General features: G+C 45.3%; 1 protein-coding gene across 2 annotated transcripts in view; it reads right to left on the reverse strand.

The window, feature by feature from the left end:
* Positions 1–10,095, reverse strand: part of lsp1a (lymphocyte specific protein 1 a) — a 29,327-nt gene extending 19,232 nt beyond the window's left edge. For both annotated transcript variants that reach the window (XM_069686292.1, XM_069686291.1), the window contains exon 1: positions 9,808–10,095. In XM_069686292.1, coding sequence (XP_069542393.1) covers positions 9,808–9,866 — 59 coding nt within the window. In that variant the 5' untranslated portion in view covers positions 9,867–10,095. The remainder of the gene's footprint in view (positions 1–9,807) is intronic.
* Positions 10,096–12,278: the final 2,183 nt, after the last annotated feature.

A 12,278-nucleotide genomic window follows, 5' to 3' on the forward strand; every position in this document is an offset into this window, starting at 1 on the left:
GATAACTGTCGATCCATAAAAGTTTCCTGGTGTTTGGCTTCTGTTGGTGTTTAATCTGCCTAAGCGGAGGCGGAGGCGGTTTGAGGAGCAACAGGTCAATCAGCTCCATGTGGCCGCTCCGGTGTCGAGTTACTGAACTCACGTTTGGCCTCTGGGTCACTAATAGATCCCTAATGGCTCTGAGGGTCCATCTGTTCCTCCACCTTCTTTAACAGAGGGATCGATGTAGGTGGGACACACTGTGACCTCTGACCCTAACGCTCATCCTTACACCTCCTGGGGTCCAGTTTACTCTACATGCAGTAACAAGCTGCAGCGTCGCCTCCTCTCTGACTCCTCATCCTGGTTTCTCATCAGATTTGAGCGATTCAGGGTCAAAAAATGTAATCAATAAAATGAATCATCAAGTGTAGCTTATTTTCAGTGAGATTGTTTTTCCTGCTTAATTCAAGCGTTTCCTCGACTGTTCTCCATCTCTGCAGATCGTTTTAAAGCTGTCATCACATTCGATTTTTGCTTTTTTCTTCATCTCTGTTGCTTTTATTTTGTAATAAACACAGAATATGTAGTTGTGAAAACAAGCTGCAATTGCACCACCAAACAAATCCAGGTCTAATTCCTGCAGCTGGTGGAGGAGCAGACTGTGTGTGACTGACAAGAGACGGATGTAAAATCATCAATGATCATGCACGATTATATAAACATGACTGACGGTGATATTGACGTTTAAAACGCTCCGCCTGTAAAAAACTCTTCTGTATATCAAATCAAGCGCTCCCTAAACTAACAGCCCCTCCCCCAGGGGGCGATGGAGAGGTTTGGGCTTCACTTGTGGGGGAGCTGGCATGTCATGTGATGAGTGCCTACCTCGCAGCAGCAGTTTAGACAGGAAGAGTAAACAACAGAGACGGTTGGAGAAACTAAAGTCAAACGTCTGGAACAGAAGACGAAGAGCTGGTCCCCTGAAACGGCTCGTCGGCGCTTGTTTGGGGGTGTTTCAGGTTTAAGTGATGTGAAGAAGAAACAATAACCAGCAGAGAGGTCATGAAACCTGCGTCTGCGCCGCAAAGCAACACGACTAACTTGTTGAAGCAGCTGAAAGAACAAAGTGCAGCATGATGAGCGTGTGAAGGCCGAGAGGAAGAACGAGCTGCTCCCAAAATTATTGCAACGATAAAAAAAATATATATAAAAGAGTGGATGGTAACTGAGGCTACTGATAAGCTCTGCTCTCATCAGCATCACTTCCTCCTGTCCTTCCTGTGGTCAGGCGGAGGACCAACAGGGAGGAAATGAGGGAAGGGATGGAGGTGAAGAGGGCGGAGAACAGCTGGATGTGGGTCAGAAACTCTGTGATAGCGGCTGGCTGAGGAAAAGGGAACATTCAGGGCATCAACGGTCACCGTGTCAAATGAGACAATCGTTACGTAAAAGACTTGACTTTCAAAATAAAAGCTTTTTTTTAATAATCTAATGGCAGATTTTTAAAGGGAAAAATTAAGCAAACGCAGAAGTGCCACAAGCTGCAGTTCCTCTGGTGTCCACTTGAGGCTGTCTCCAGCAGTGAGTCAGTCCCCATAGAGCCCCATGTTAAACTTTACAGCAGAAATAAACATGTTTACAGCCTGGTACAAAAAACAGTTTGGGTCTCTATAGCTCATTTCTCTCTTCATGACAACTGTACGGGGAGAATCTTTATAGGGATGTATCATTAGGGGCGTGGCCTCTCTGAGTGACAGGTGGGAGCTGCTAGCTGTCTGCTAGGTGTCACCTCAGCTAACTCAGTCACTGAACGTAACCTCTGTGCTGTTGGAGCCTTGGTGTTAAATTTTATAGCTTTGATAACTTCGTATTTGCTAACCCCACACTCCTCCTCCGCCCTCTTCCAAATATGGTCCCTTCTGTCTCCTGAAAACCAAGATGGCGGCCACCAAAGTGTCAGTCCAAAAACCAACGGGGACGCCCACTTTTATATCCACTCTATGATTCAGCAACATTTTTTGGAGCTAGAGCAGAGGTCGGAAGAAACGCAAGTTTGACACTGCAGCTGCTCTCATGCAATGCATCATGGGATCTGTAGGCACTACCAGCAGGGTCCTGGAGAAGGGGCTCTTGGCTTTCAAGGTCTACTCAGCACGCCCAGTGGAATCAATCTCTCTAATTGACTATATTTATTATCAACACTGACTTTTTATAACACAAACGTCCCATCCACTCATATTGAGTCACTGAGGGATTACTTTGTCTTCCTGTGTGATAGAGGATCGAGCTGGTGTATAGAAACGGGCTCTGGTTGCTGCTTTGTCAGTTTATTCGGTGCTTCAGCAGAGTTGGGAGTTGAAAGCAGAAAGTTTGCGCTGACCTCTCCCTCCTCCTCTGCCCTCTCATTACGTCTCCGTTCTGTAATCAGTGCTGTGGGATTCTGTCATACCTGGCACCGGCTCAAACCTCCCATTCACACTAAATGATTAATCCACCTCAGAGTGATTTTAAAGTACCGGGATTACCGGCAGCTTTACTTCCTCCTCCTCGTCCTGTGTGTTATCAAATCTTTTTCTCTCGCTCGTGTCGGGGCTGAAATGTTCCCCCCTCGTCTACAACACGAGGAGCACTTTCACCTCCTCAGCAGGAGTCGAGCAGGTTTTCTGCAGGTCCTCTGTAGGTTGTTGTTTCTGTGTAAAGTGACACCACAGACATGACCGAGCACGCTGCCTCCACCGAAGCTTCCTCAGGTAAAAGCTGACAAAGTGCCCGAGAGCCCCGGAGGTCCGTGTGACTGACAGAAGCTTTAAACCTTTCAGAGAGACACACCTGAGCCCGAGAGTCAACAAAGAGGGAGCAAGGAGAGCAGAGAAGTGCTGGCTGATTAAAGCCTTTAAGCTTATGTTAAATAAGATTTTACGATACATCCTAACGTATGTTTTCTGCTCTCAAAATAGCTCTGACATTTCCGCTGTTTTATTGCATTTAAAGACAGCACATGTGGAAGGAGGAGGCGATGCAAAAGGAGCACATAGAGGATGAAGAGTAAAAACAACAAATTCAAAAAGCTCTTCTAAAAAAGTTAGAAACAAAAAAAGAGGAGAAGAAAAGAACTATCATTATCATTATCGTCTACACCTGTTTGGATAAACAACATAAAAACCTTGATGGAGCCATGCTAGCAGTTTCCCCCTGCTTCCAGTCTTTGTGCTAAGCTATGCTAGCAGGTTGCATGAAGATGAAACTGACATCCATCTTCTTCTCAGACTCTCTGGGAAAATGTCCACGAAAGTGACGAATAAATTATGTTCAGAACGGTGTTAAAACGAAAAAGTTGGGCTGCTTCTTTAACAGAGTTTGGATTTGTGTCTCTGAGAAGCTTTTTGCTCTCCAGCGTTAGAAGGAGATAAAGCCGCCCCACCTGCCAGCGGACCACCTGAACCACACCGCTCTCCACCCGTCTGCACTTGTCCAGGCGACGTTTCACCGGAACGGCAGTGAAAGAGGGATCACCGCCAGGAAGAAAAGGTTAAAAGTATTAAGGCCTCAGCTGCTCTGCTGTGAGCGAACATGCTGTCATCGGTGGGATGACTCGGCTGAATGACACAATAATAACATGTTTCCTCTCAGCCTGGACGCCTGCCAGAGAGGACGGTGGGAAGACGCTTGTGAGATGAAGTCAGTGTTGTGTTGGAACAAGTCCGGGCAGCGGAGGGCACTGAATCACTCTGACACGACAACAAAGACGACACTTCCCAGAAAAAAGGCAAGAAGAGGCTGCAAGGAAGGAGCCGTGAAAAGACCTGTCGAACTGCTCACACTGAGTCACCACAGCTCTGCAACTTCACCATCACGTCACCCGATTTTAAACCGACAGCACTGCGGCTGGCCATCACAAAATATGTAGTTATTATGTCTAGAACTACTGGTTTGAATGCAGCAACACTTTAAACACTTTCCTGGTCCACAGGGATAAATTATAATAATTATCATCATTCCCTGACGCTTTCTTTGGGGCCGAAAGCAGGTCAGATACAGCAACGTCTTCTTAACCAGGTGGTATCGAAGGTCCAAAGAAAGTCTTTCAGTCTTTCCACACTTGCTTTTGAGTTACTGATATCTCAGATCTTGATGACGAAGAATCATCACAGAAAGTTGCAGTAAAAAGTCAGCTGTGTGTACACTGGAAACGGGTAAACAAGAAATCACACACCCTCGAGCCGTGGAGCAGACAGTGATCACACTGTTATGGCTGCATGTCTGGGTGTCGCCCCCCCATGCAGAGCACAAATGGGCTGCTCATTCCTACACACCCCTGAACTGGACTCCAAGCAGGCTCGTATGCACACAGGTTTAAACCAGAGGACAGGGAAGAGACATGCAGTTACACTCCAACAACTCTTCCAAAACTTCACCAAAACAAGATGAACCACAGTCCCCAAAACATGCAGCAAAGAGCGAAGAAGATTCAGTTTATATCTGATTGCACCCCAAAGTTCTCCGATGTCAGCAAAACAACTGAAGGAGAATGGAGTAAATAAAATATATGTATGCATGGCCACTTAGGGCTTCGTAGTCAAGTGACACTGTCGTGTTACTTCAAGGCAGATATTTGCGCCTATTTTACGTAAATATTCCTCGTTCTATTTAATTATTTTCTTGTTTTTGAGAGCTGATTACCAAATATAATAATAACAGCAGAAACGTCTCCCACAGAGAGGAGGTTGTGCTTGAGGAAGGAGCTGCAGCTTCTAGCAGAGTCAGTGTGAATTCAATCAGCTGAAAAGTGACGAGTTAAAGGATTGAATGATTGTGCTGTTCACACGCATGAGTAAAATCAGACGTAACTTTCAGCTGATGAACGAAACAGAGGAAAATCTCTCTCATATTAAAATCAACGGTTTCACTGTGTGTATGTGCCCTTCATAAATCTGTGTGAGCAGATTTCACGTGGAGTATAAAGCACATTACTCACACCCACATGTACGTCTGCAAAGATAAAAGCCACATGTGGAGCAGCTGCTGGCTCGCAGTCCTGCACCTTGTTTTCAAATTCCACTTCAAGCTGTGAAATATGGGAAACATAGAACCACAGTGGGTTAGATACTCCAACATATCCCGGCCTGACGTCAAAATAAAAACTCAACAGTTTGTTCACATCAGAAGGTGTTTCCAGGTGTTCGCGCATGTGAGTAAAGTAAGTGTTTCATTTCTCCAGAGAAGCTGTGAGAGGTCTGATGAATGTCAAACAGAAGTTACTGAGCTTACAGACCTCTGTCGTCGATTCTCATCTCTGCTGTAGGCTACATTAGCTTCTACTAGCAAGAACACACTTGAATCTCCCTCCAAACGTTCTGTGGTTGAGGGGAATTGTGGGTAATGTAGTCTTCAGGTTTTGATGAGGAACAGAAACATGTGGCGATAAAAAATAAAACATCCTTCTGGTTCTGCTGCTTTGAACTCTTAAACTTTTAAAGATTTAATGTTATTTAACTTTAATTTTACCAGGATTATTAGAGGGAAATATCTCATTAATAATGTGTGATCGGTTAATTAAATCATGGCTATAAGACCTTCTGCATAAGGCGTTCAGATAAATACCATGAAGGAAGTGAAGACTGCCTAGCTAGCTACAGTAGCTGCTGCAAAGCTAACAGGAAGAGAGGAAGAGATGGCTTCCAGGAGCTAGCAGGCTTCTACAGTCATAGATAACATCACGATCAATATGGATATTCATCACAATATTTAATTTGATAACTGCCATGTTGAAGAGTATCTGACAGGATTTCAGGAGATGCTGCAAGCTAATGCTAACAATGTAAGGATGACAGGAGCGTACATGTTCTTAAAGCTTCTACTTAAAGCCGTATTATCCGCGCAGGTCTCTTTTCCTCTAATACAAACAGACCCGATAATTAACACATTTTAAAACACTGAATTAAGCAGCTTCATGCTAAAGTGAGTGATTCTTCTGTGGTCTTCAGTGGGCAAGATGAAGCTGGCTGAGCTGCTGCGAACTTTAGCTCAGCTAGCTTCTGTCTAAACTTCCAGACATCCAAATGCTGAGTAATTAACTGCAAAGATTTAAAAAGTGATGTAGAAGACGCGCACACTGTAAAAAAGTAGTTGGTTGGAACTTTTTAAATGTCCATGCAAGCTTAAAACTGCAGATTCACTTGTTCTTGTCGGATTTATCTCTGCTGTCAGATCTTTACATATAGAGTTAATAAATCATCCTAATCGAACTAAATTGCCTTACACTTGTAATAATTGAATTTGACCAAAAGTGTATTTAATTAAAATCACATATTGCACCTTTAAGGCTGTAAATGACTACATTTAAAGCATGAACTCGGAGTGCACAGATTCCCACACTGTCATCATCGTGCAGTCAAGAGATAAAAAACGTGTCATCTGCTGTCACAGATATGAAACAGGAAGCCCGCTCTGTTTACTTTCCCTGCGCCCCTTTAACGCTGGCGACCTGCAGGAGGGAGGGTTCAGAGCCCCCATCACTCATCAGCTCACTCCACCCCCCCTCTAAAAAACATTCCTCAGTCTCTTATCTCCCCTGTATCGTAAACAGTGAGGTCACCCACCCATGTGTGGGGGATTCAAGGGTCAGAGGTCATAGGAGTCTGTTTGTTAGAACCAGGTATGCCTCCTGGGTGACATCAGCAGTGAGGGCTGGCAGGAGAGGGGGGGGTCTGATTAAAAACAGCTCTGCTGCATGCCTGCCGTGACCCGCTGCGATATGAACGGCTCTAAATCTGATAACAGCAGGTTTCTGGGCTCCAGTCAGCGATACTGTGTGACGATGTCCACTTCAGTTTGTCTCTAAAGGTACATGAGCGAAATATCTTCTGATTGGAAACGGCAGCTTTAGTTCAAACACTAGATTTTGGTTGTCTGATATTTGTAGTTACATCGGCCCTTCCGTCTGCAGACATCTTTGTTGCCCGACTTCTTGTGGACATTTTGCTCCGAAGGCTGGCAGGAAAAAGTTTGCACAAAGTCAGAGTGAAAAGTTCGGCTGTTTGCGTTCACACCGGACAATTTGGGGAATTTTAAGGAGTGCATTGCAGGTGTGAATAGGGCTTAAGTGTCTACAACATAACAGAAAGGTTCCCTACATCTTCCTTTAAGAGGAAGATGCATTACGTCGCTCTCTTTGACCGTGATTTAAAGATTTTAACTGACTGTGCTCCTCTCACATTAAATGTAAGGTCATAACAAAGAAACAAGGACACCAGCATCATAAATCTCAGCCTGTAAACCAGAATGATGTTCCTGAATCTCTTCTCGTGAACTTTCTGACGAACCGAACAAACTTTAAATATGGATGAAACATTTCACAACGCCTCAAAATGAATCACTTCGTCTGACAGGCTGGATGACGGACGTGAAACAGCTCAGCCAAGTTGCCTACGTCGTGTTTTTGCAGCAGGCTTTAGGAGTGATGTCATCGCTGCTGTCAGCTCCTCCAGACAGATGCCATCTGCAGAGCAAGACGCCGCCGCCTCCTCCAGCTGTTATCTGCTTGATAAACACACAGCCCGAACGCTGATCTCACTGTGACTCAGAAGTTTACACCGAGTGCGCTGGTTATGACATCTCCTCACTAGCAGGGACAAATCCATGCATCAGCTTCCTGTAGAGAAACTGTGGGGTGAACGGAAAGTCACAGAGAGAGGGAAGACTCTGTGGTTTACGTTCAGGTCCGTCGAGATTCAGCTTCTGATGAATCATCCAGACTTAAAACCTTTTCTGGATGAAGATCTTGAGTTTAAGGGACGGAAAATTCTGGACCTGATTTGAAACGGAAAAAACCTAATTTTCAAAATAAAAGCGACCAGAGGAGTGTCAGAAATACGCCCTCGTCCAAAACCAAAACCCAATGGACGGAAACAGACTCAACAAAAACAAGTTGAGTGTTTCTGTTCATGCGGCCATTTTCAGGTTGATACTAAGCAGGCTTTGTGCTAAGCTATGCTAACCAGCTGCTACCTGAAGGTTTATAATAGCTGATTTGAACGCTCTCTTAGAAAGACTTTTCAAAAGTCACAATAGTCTTTTTTATTGTGTCAACCAATGACTAAAGATGGCCGACGAGTCTCCTCCTCCTCTCGTTGTACAAAAGTGAAGCCTAAATCCCCCCGGAGCTGACGCTGCCGTTTTGCTCATCTGTACACAGAGTGTGTGCATTAGAGATCGTCTGGTGGAGCCGCAGGGTAGAGGTAGAGGACACTGTGCCGTGTTGGAGCCCTCAGGTGTCCTCGCCGTGTTGGAGCCCTCAGGTGTCCTTGGCGTGTTGGAGCCCTCAGGTGTCCTTGGCGTGTTGGAGCCTTCAGGTGTCCTTGGCGTGTTGGAGCCCTCAGGTGTCCTTGGCGTGTTGGAGCCCTCAGGTGGGCTCAGTCTGCAGCAGAACAGCTTCTTGTGTCGGTCTGAAGCAGATATTCACGCTGATGGAAAGTTCAATGACTGTAGTGTTAGTGTTAGTTACGTCTCCTCTCGCCGTTCCTCCTCTACTCTGCTGCTCGGGAACAGAACGCTGCAGGAGCCCCATTTGTCAACAGAGCTGTCAATCATGAGGCCACACCCCCTTTTAATAGCAGCAAATAACTAATTAAAAGTAAACTTGTCAGAAAAATGAACTGGACTACAGCTACTGGACTACTTGGACATAAATCAGCATGATAAGAACTAACTATAATGACAGAAAAATGTATTTGACGTGTATTTTGATTTTATACTTTGACTCATGTCCCATCTGTTAACATGGAGGAGGCGGGCTTTATGAGCTATACTGCAGCCAGTCAGCAGGGGGCGACGGAGAGGGTTTGGCTTCACTTTTAGGGAGCTGTCATGTCGGCCATCTTTTTTACACTCTTTGGTGTCAGGTTTATAGGAAGTCGAAGTCATGTGACAATTAAAAACAGAATATATGACATTAATTATGATTCAGTCTGAACTGAAAATAACGACAGGAATGAAGCTGCTGGTTTCATGAAAACTTCTTGTAACTTACCACAAAGGTAAACTGGCTGCTACAGTTTGAAAGATTTAAATTAAAAGAGACAAGCTTCTTCTTCTTGTTTGCCTCTCACACAGACATGATAGACGAGAGAAGTCGGTTCTTCGCTCCTTACAGATCACCTTTATATGTCACTTAAGACATGCGAGGGCTCTGATTGGTGTCTGATCGTGCAGTCTGGAACATCTGTCTGCTGATTCACGGTGAGAATTTATGATCGTCGAGCACACCAGCAGGATGAGCTCTCATTATCTCCTCCACCACTGAAAGCTGACACAGGATGAGTCTTCCCCTATAGACGGGACGTGTGGCCACCTGAGAGCGCCCAGCAAACAAAAGACTGACTCAGGTGACCTTTCACCTCTGACACAGGTCATCGACACCACTTCCCCTTTTCTGTGAAACTGTCCGGCTCGCCTCGAACCTCCCCGTCGGTGTGGACATGAAGCAACACTGAACTCTCACTCTATTTTTTAACTGTTTCAACAGGAAACAAAGCTTACTGGGTGAAACGGTTCCTTTGCTCCTTTGTTATGATTAATCCGTGCGAGTGGAGGTAAGTCGAAACCCCAAATCCCCCCAAAATCCTGCGTGACCCAAAACACTCCCAGTAATCCCACTGTTCCCACTCACACAGACGTGTTTCCAGCACACACACGCTCCCCTTCATCCCGGTCTGCAGATGTGAAATGCTTTGTTCTTCTGAACCCGAGTGTGTGTGTGTGATGTCACCGTGTGTTTTTAAAGTTTAAACATTAACCCGAACAAACAGAGAGCGATGGAGCACATACCTCATCAGGTTCTGTAGACCCTGTTTGCTGGAGTTTCTCCTCAGCAGAGCGTTGGACATATTGGCTTCCTTTTCTTCTTCTACTGCTCCTAATTCTTCTCTATAGAAACAAACAGATCAGACCTCTTCCTCTTCTTCTTCTTCTTCTTCTTCTTCTTCTTCTTCTTCTCCTTCTCCTTCTGTTCCCAGGCAGCTTAGTGTCCTCCGAAGCCCAGAGCTCGTGTGTGTTGCACAGTTAAAACTCTTCTGCTAGTTTCTCTATCACACACACTTCTCTCCCCTGCAATGCTTGTTGGGAATGTCAGCGTAGCTCGGAGTGACTCCCTCCTCTCTCCGTCAGAGGCTGGGCTTTGAGTGATTACACTAACCCCCCCTCACCCTCACACACCTCGCCCCCCTCCCTCTGTCCTACATGTGGTTTTCATTGAGGAGCTCAGAGCAGCGGGGCCCGTCATCTCTCTCTCTCTCTCTCTCTCCCTTTCTCTCCTTTTTTCTGTCTTTCTCTGTTATGTCGGGTCATGTGGTCTTCCCTGAGGGGGGAATGAAAGACGATACCCCCACCCACAGTCCCCCCCAAAGAACAAAAAATCCACAACTGAATCATCCCGGTCCCCTCCCCGACATTTCAATCTCCCTCCAGTCGATAAGCTGCAAACAGCAGGAGGAAAACAACGAGGAGGTTGTTTGTTTCTCTCTGTACGCCGGAGAGGAAAAATGTGTCATAATGTGAAAGAACTGCAGTAAAAGTACAGAAAGCAGAAAGATTGTTGTCTTTCTGCTTCGTCTCAAATGTGTCAGAGCTGGATGCAGGGTGTTATTAGCCTAGCTTAGCATAAAGACTGTAAACAGAGGAACACAGCTTCCAACACCTCACTCTCTGATGTGTACGTTATTTGACAGCACAGTTCGCCATCCTGAGACGGAAACTTTGTTTTTAAAAGACTCCGGGGTCTCCATGGTTACCAAACGTTGCTCATTTATTGTTGCTATCTTGACTATGGGCCCAATCAGCCAGAACGCGTTTCAGCAGCTGGGGGCTTTTTTGTCATTGTCTTCAATGAGACGCTTTTTGCGCGCTGCTTTTGCGTTGCAGAGCGCCTCGCGTTTTTGAGGAAACGCTCCGAGCGCCTCGAGTTGAAAAAACTTCAACTCAAAGCAGAATAGCGCCCAACATCATGGGCGTTTTTTCTCATTGTCCAATCGGATGAAAGGAGAGGCGGGCCTTCAGTCAGTTTACAATAAAACGGTTAGGTTAATGACAGCTTATGATTCGGTGGTTGCCTTAACAACAGTAGGCTTCAACATCAAAGTCAGTGCGGTGCGCCTCACGTTTTACAGCCTGCAAAATGCGCTCTGTCTGATCTAGTACATGTTCTTTTAGACGTGCAACAATAATAAACACATGATTATCTTTGTGAAATAGCTGCACTGTTGTTATGTTTAAGAAGCTATCATGGTTAGACAGACTGCCTCCGCAGGCAGACTTACCGGGCTTCAGCAGCACACCAAGGGCCTGACTCACTAAAGGATTGCGCCACTTTTGCGCTCGCTAAAGCTGTGCAAATGACACAAAAAGAATTATTCTGGAAGCACACGCAGAGGGTTCAGTGCAGCGTCTCTGTGTGTCATCATGCAGACATTCAGGGGAGATTTGGCCCCTTTTTATGTAAATGAGCCTCGTGGCAAAAATAATCTAACTCACCAACAGCAGCGCGCGGAGAGAGAGAAAATATGAGAGCTGGTGGGAACAGCAGCGCGGTGTTATTAGGGCTGTCACGCTCTGAGTTCACACTGATCATGAAAACTACTGCACCCTTTGTGTGACCAAACAAATATCTGTAAATAATATTTTGTCATTATTATTCCTTAGTGAATTCTCTCCAAATATTTAAGCTAGAGGACGTTAGCTAGGTTTTATAGGTTTTATACACGTTGTACGGACGTTTTTGGTTTCCTCCAACTCTAAAATATCTGTCCCTTCAGCTCCTTATGCTCCACTATGTTCACCAGTTAGTCTCTAAAATGTGTGTTTGCTGCAGAGGTCGTACGAGGTCACTTTTCAGAGCTTTGTAAACCTGTAACATGAAAGGGAAGTGTTGTGGCCATTAGCTTAACAATGAAACTGTAACGCTCCATGAAGCTGCGGCGAACTGCTTTGTTAGTTTGTCTCGAGGCGCAAACGACAAAATGAGTTTTGTGTCTGTAAAATAATATTTGATAACGTGAGGATGACGCTGCTGCTGCAGTTCTTAAAGGGATGATATTAACCATGTCTGAAGGCGCTTCATGTTGAGGTTTTATGTTTTTAGCCATAAAGCATAAAAAACATGGAGGCTTTGGTTCTTCTGCCTCTTCCAAAACTTTTATTTTCTGCAACACAAATGTTTTTACACTTTCACCTCTAACTTGGTTGATTTGTTGTTCGCCGAGCGTTCGCAGGTCATGAAACCTCCTCTCTTCCCGTCACCTCGA

The sequence above is a fragment of the Semicossyphus pulcher genome, unplaced genomic scaffold (assembly GCF_022749685.1).
Source record: "Semicossyphus pulcher isolate SPU_LCO1_2020_fin unplaced genomic scaffold, fSemPul1.0.p SCAF_8, whole genome shotgun sequence".
NCBI lineage: Eukaryota > Metazoa > Chordata > Actinopteri > Labriformes > Labridae > Semicossyphus > Semicossyphus pulcher.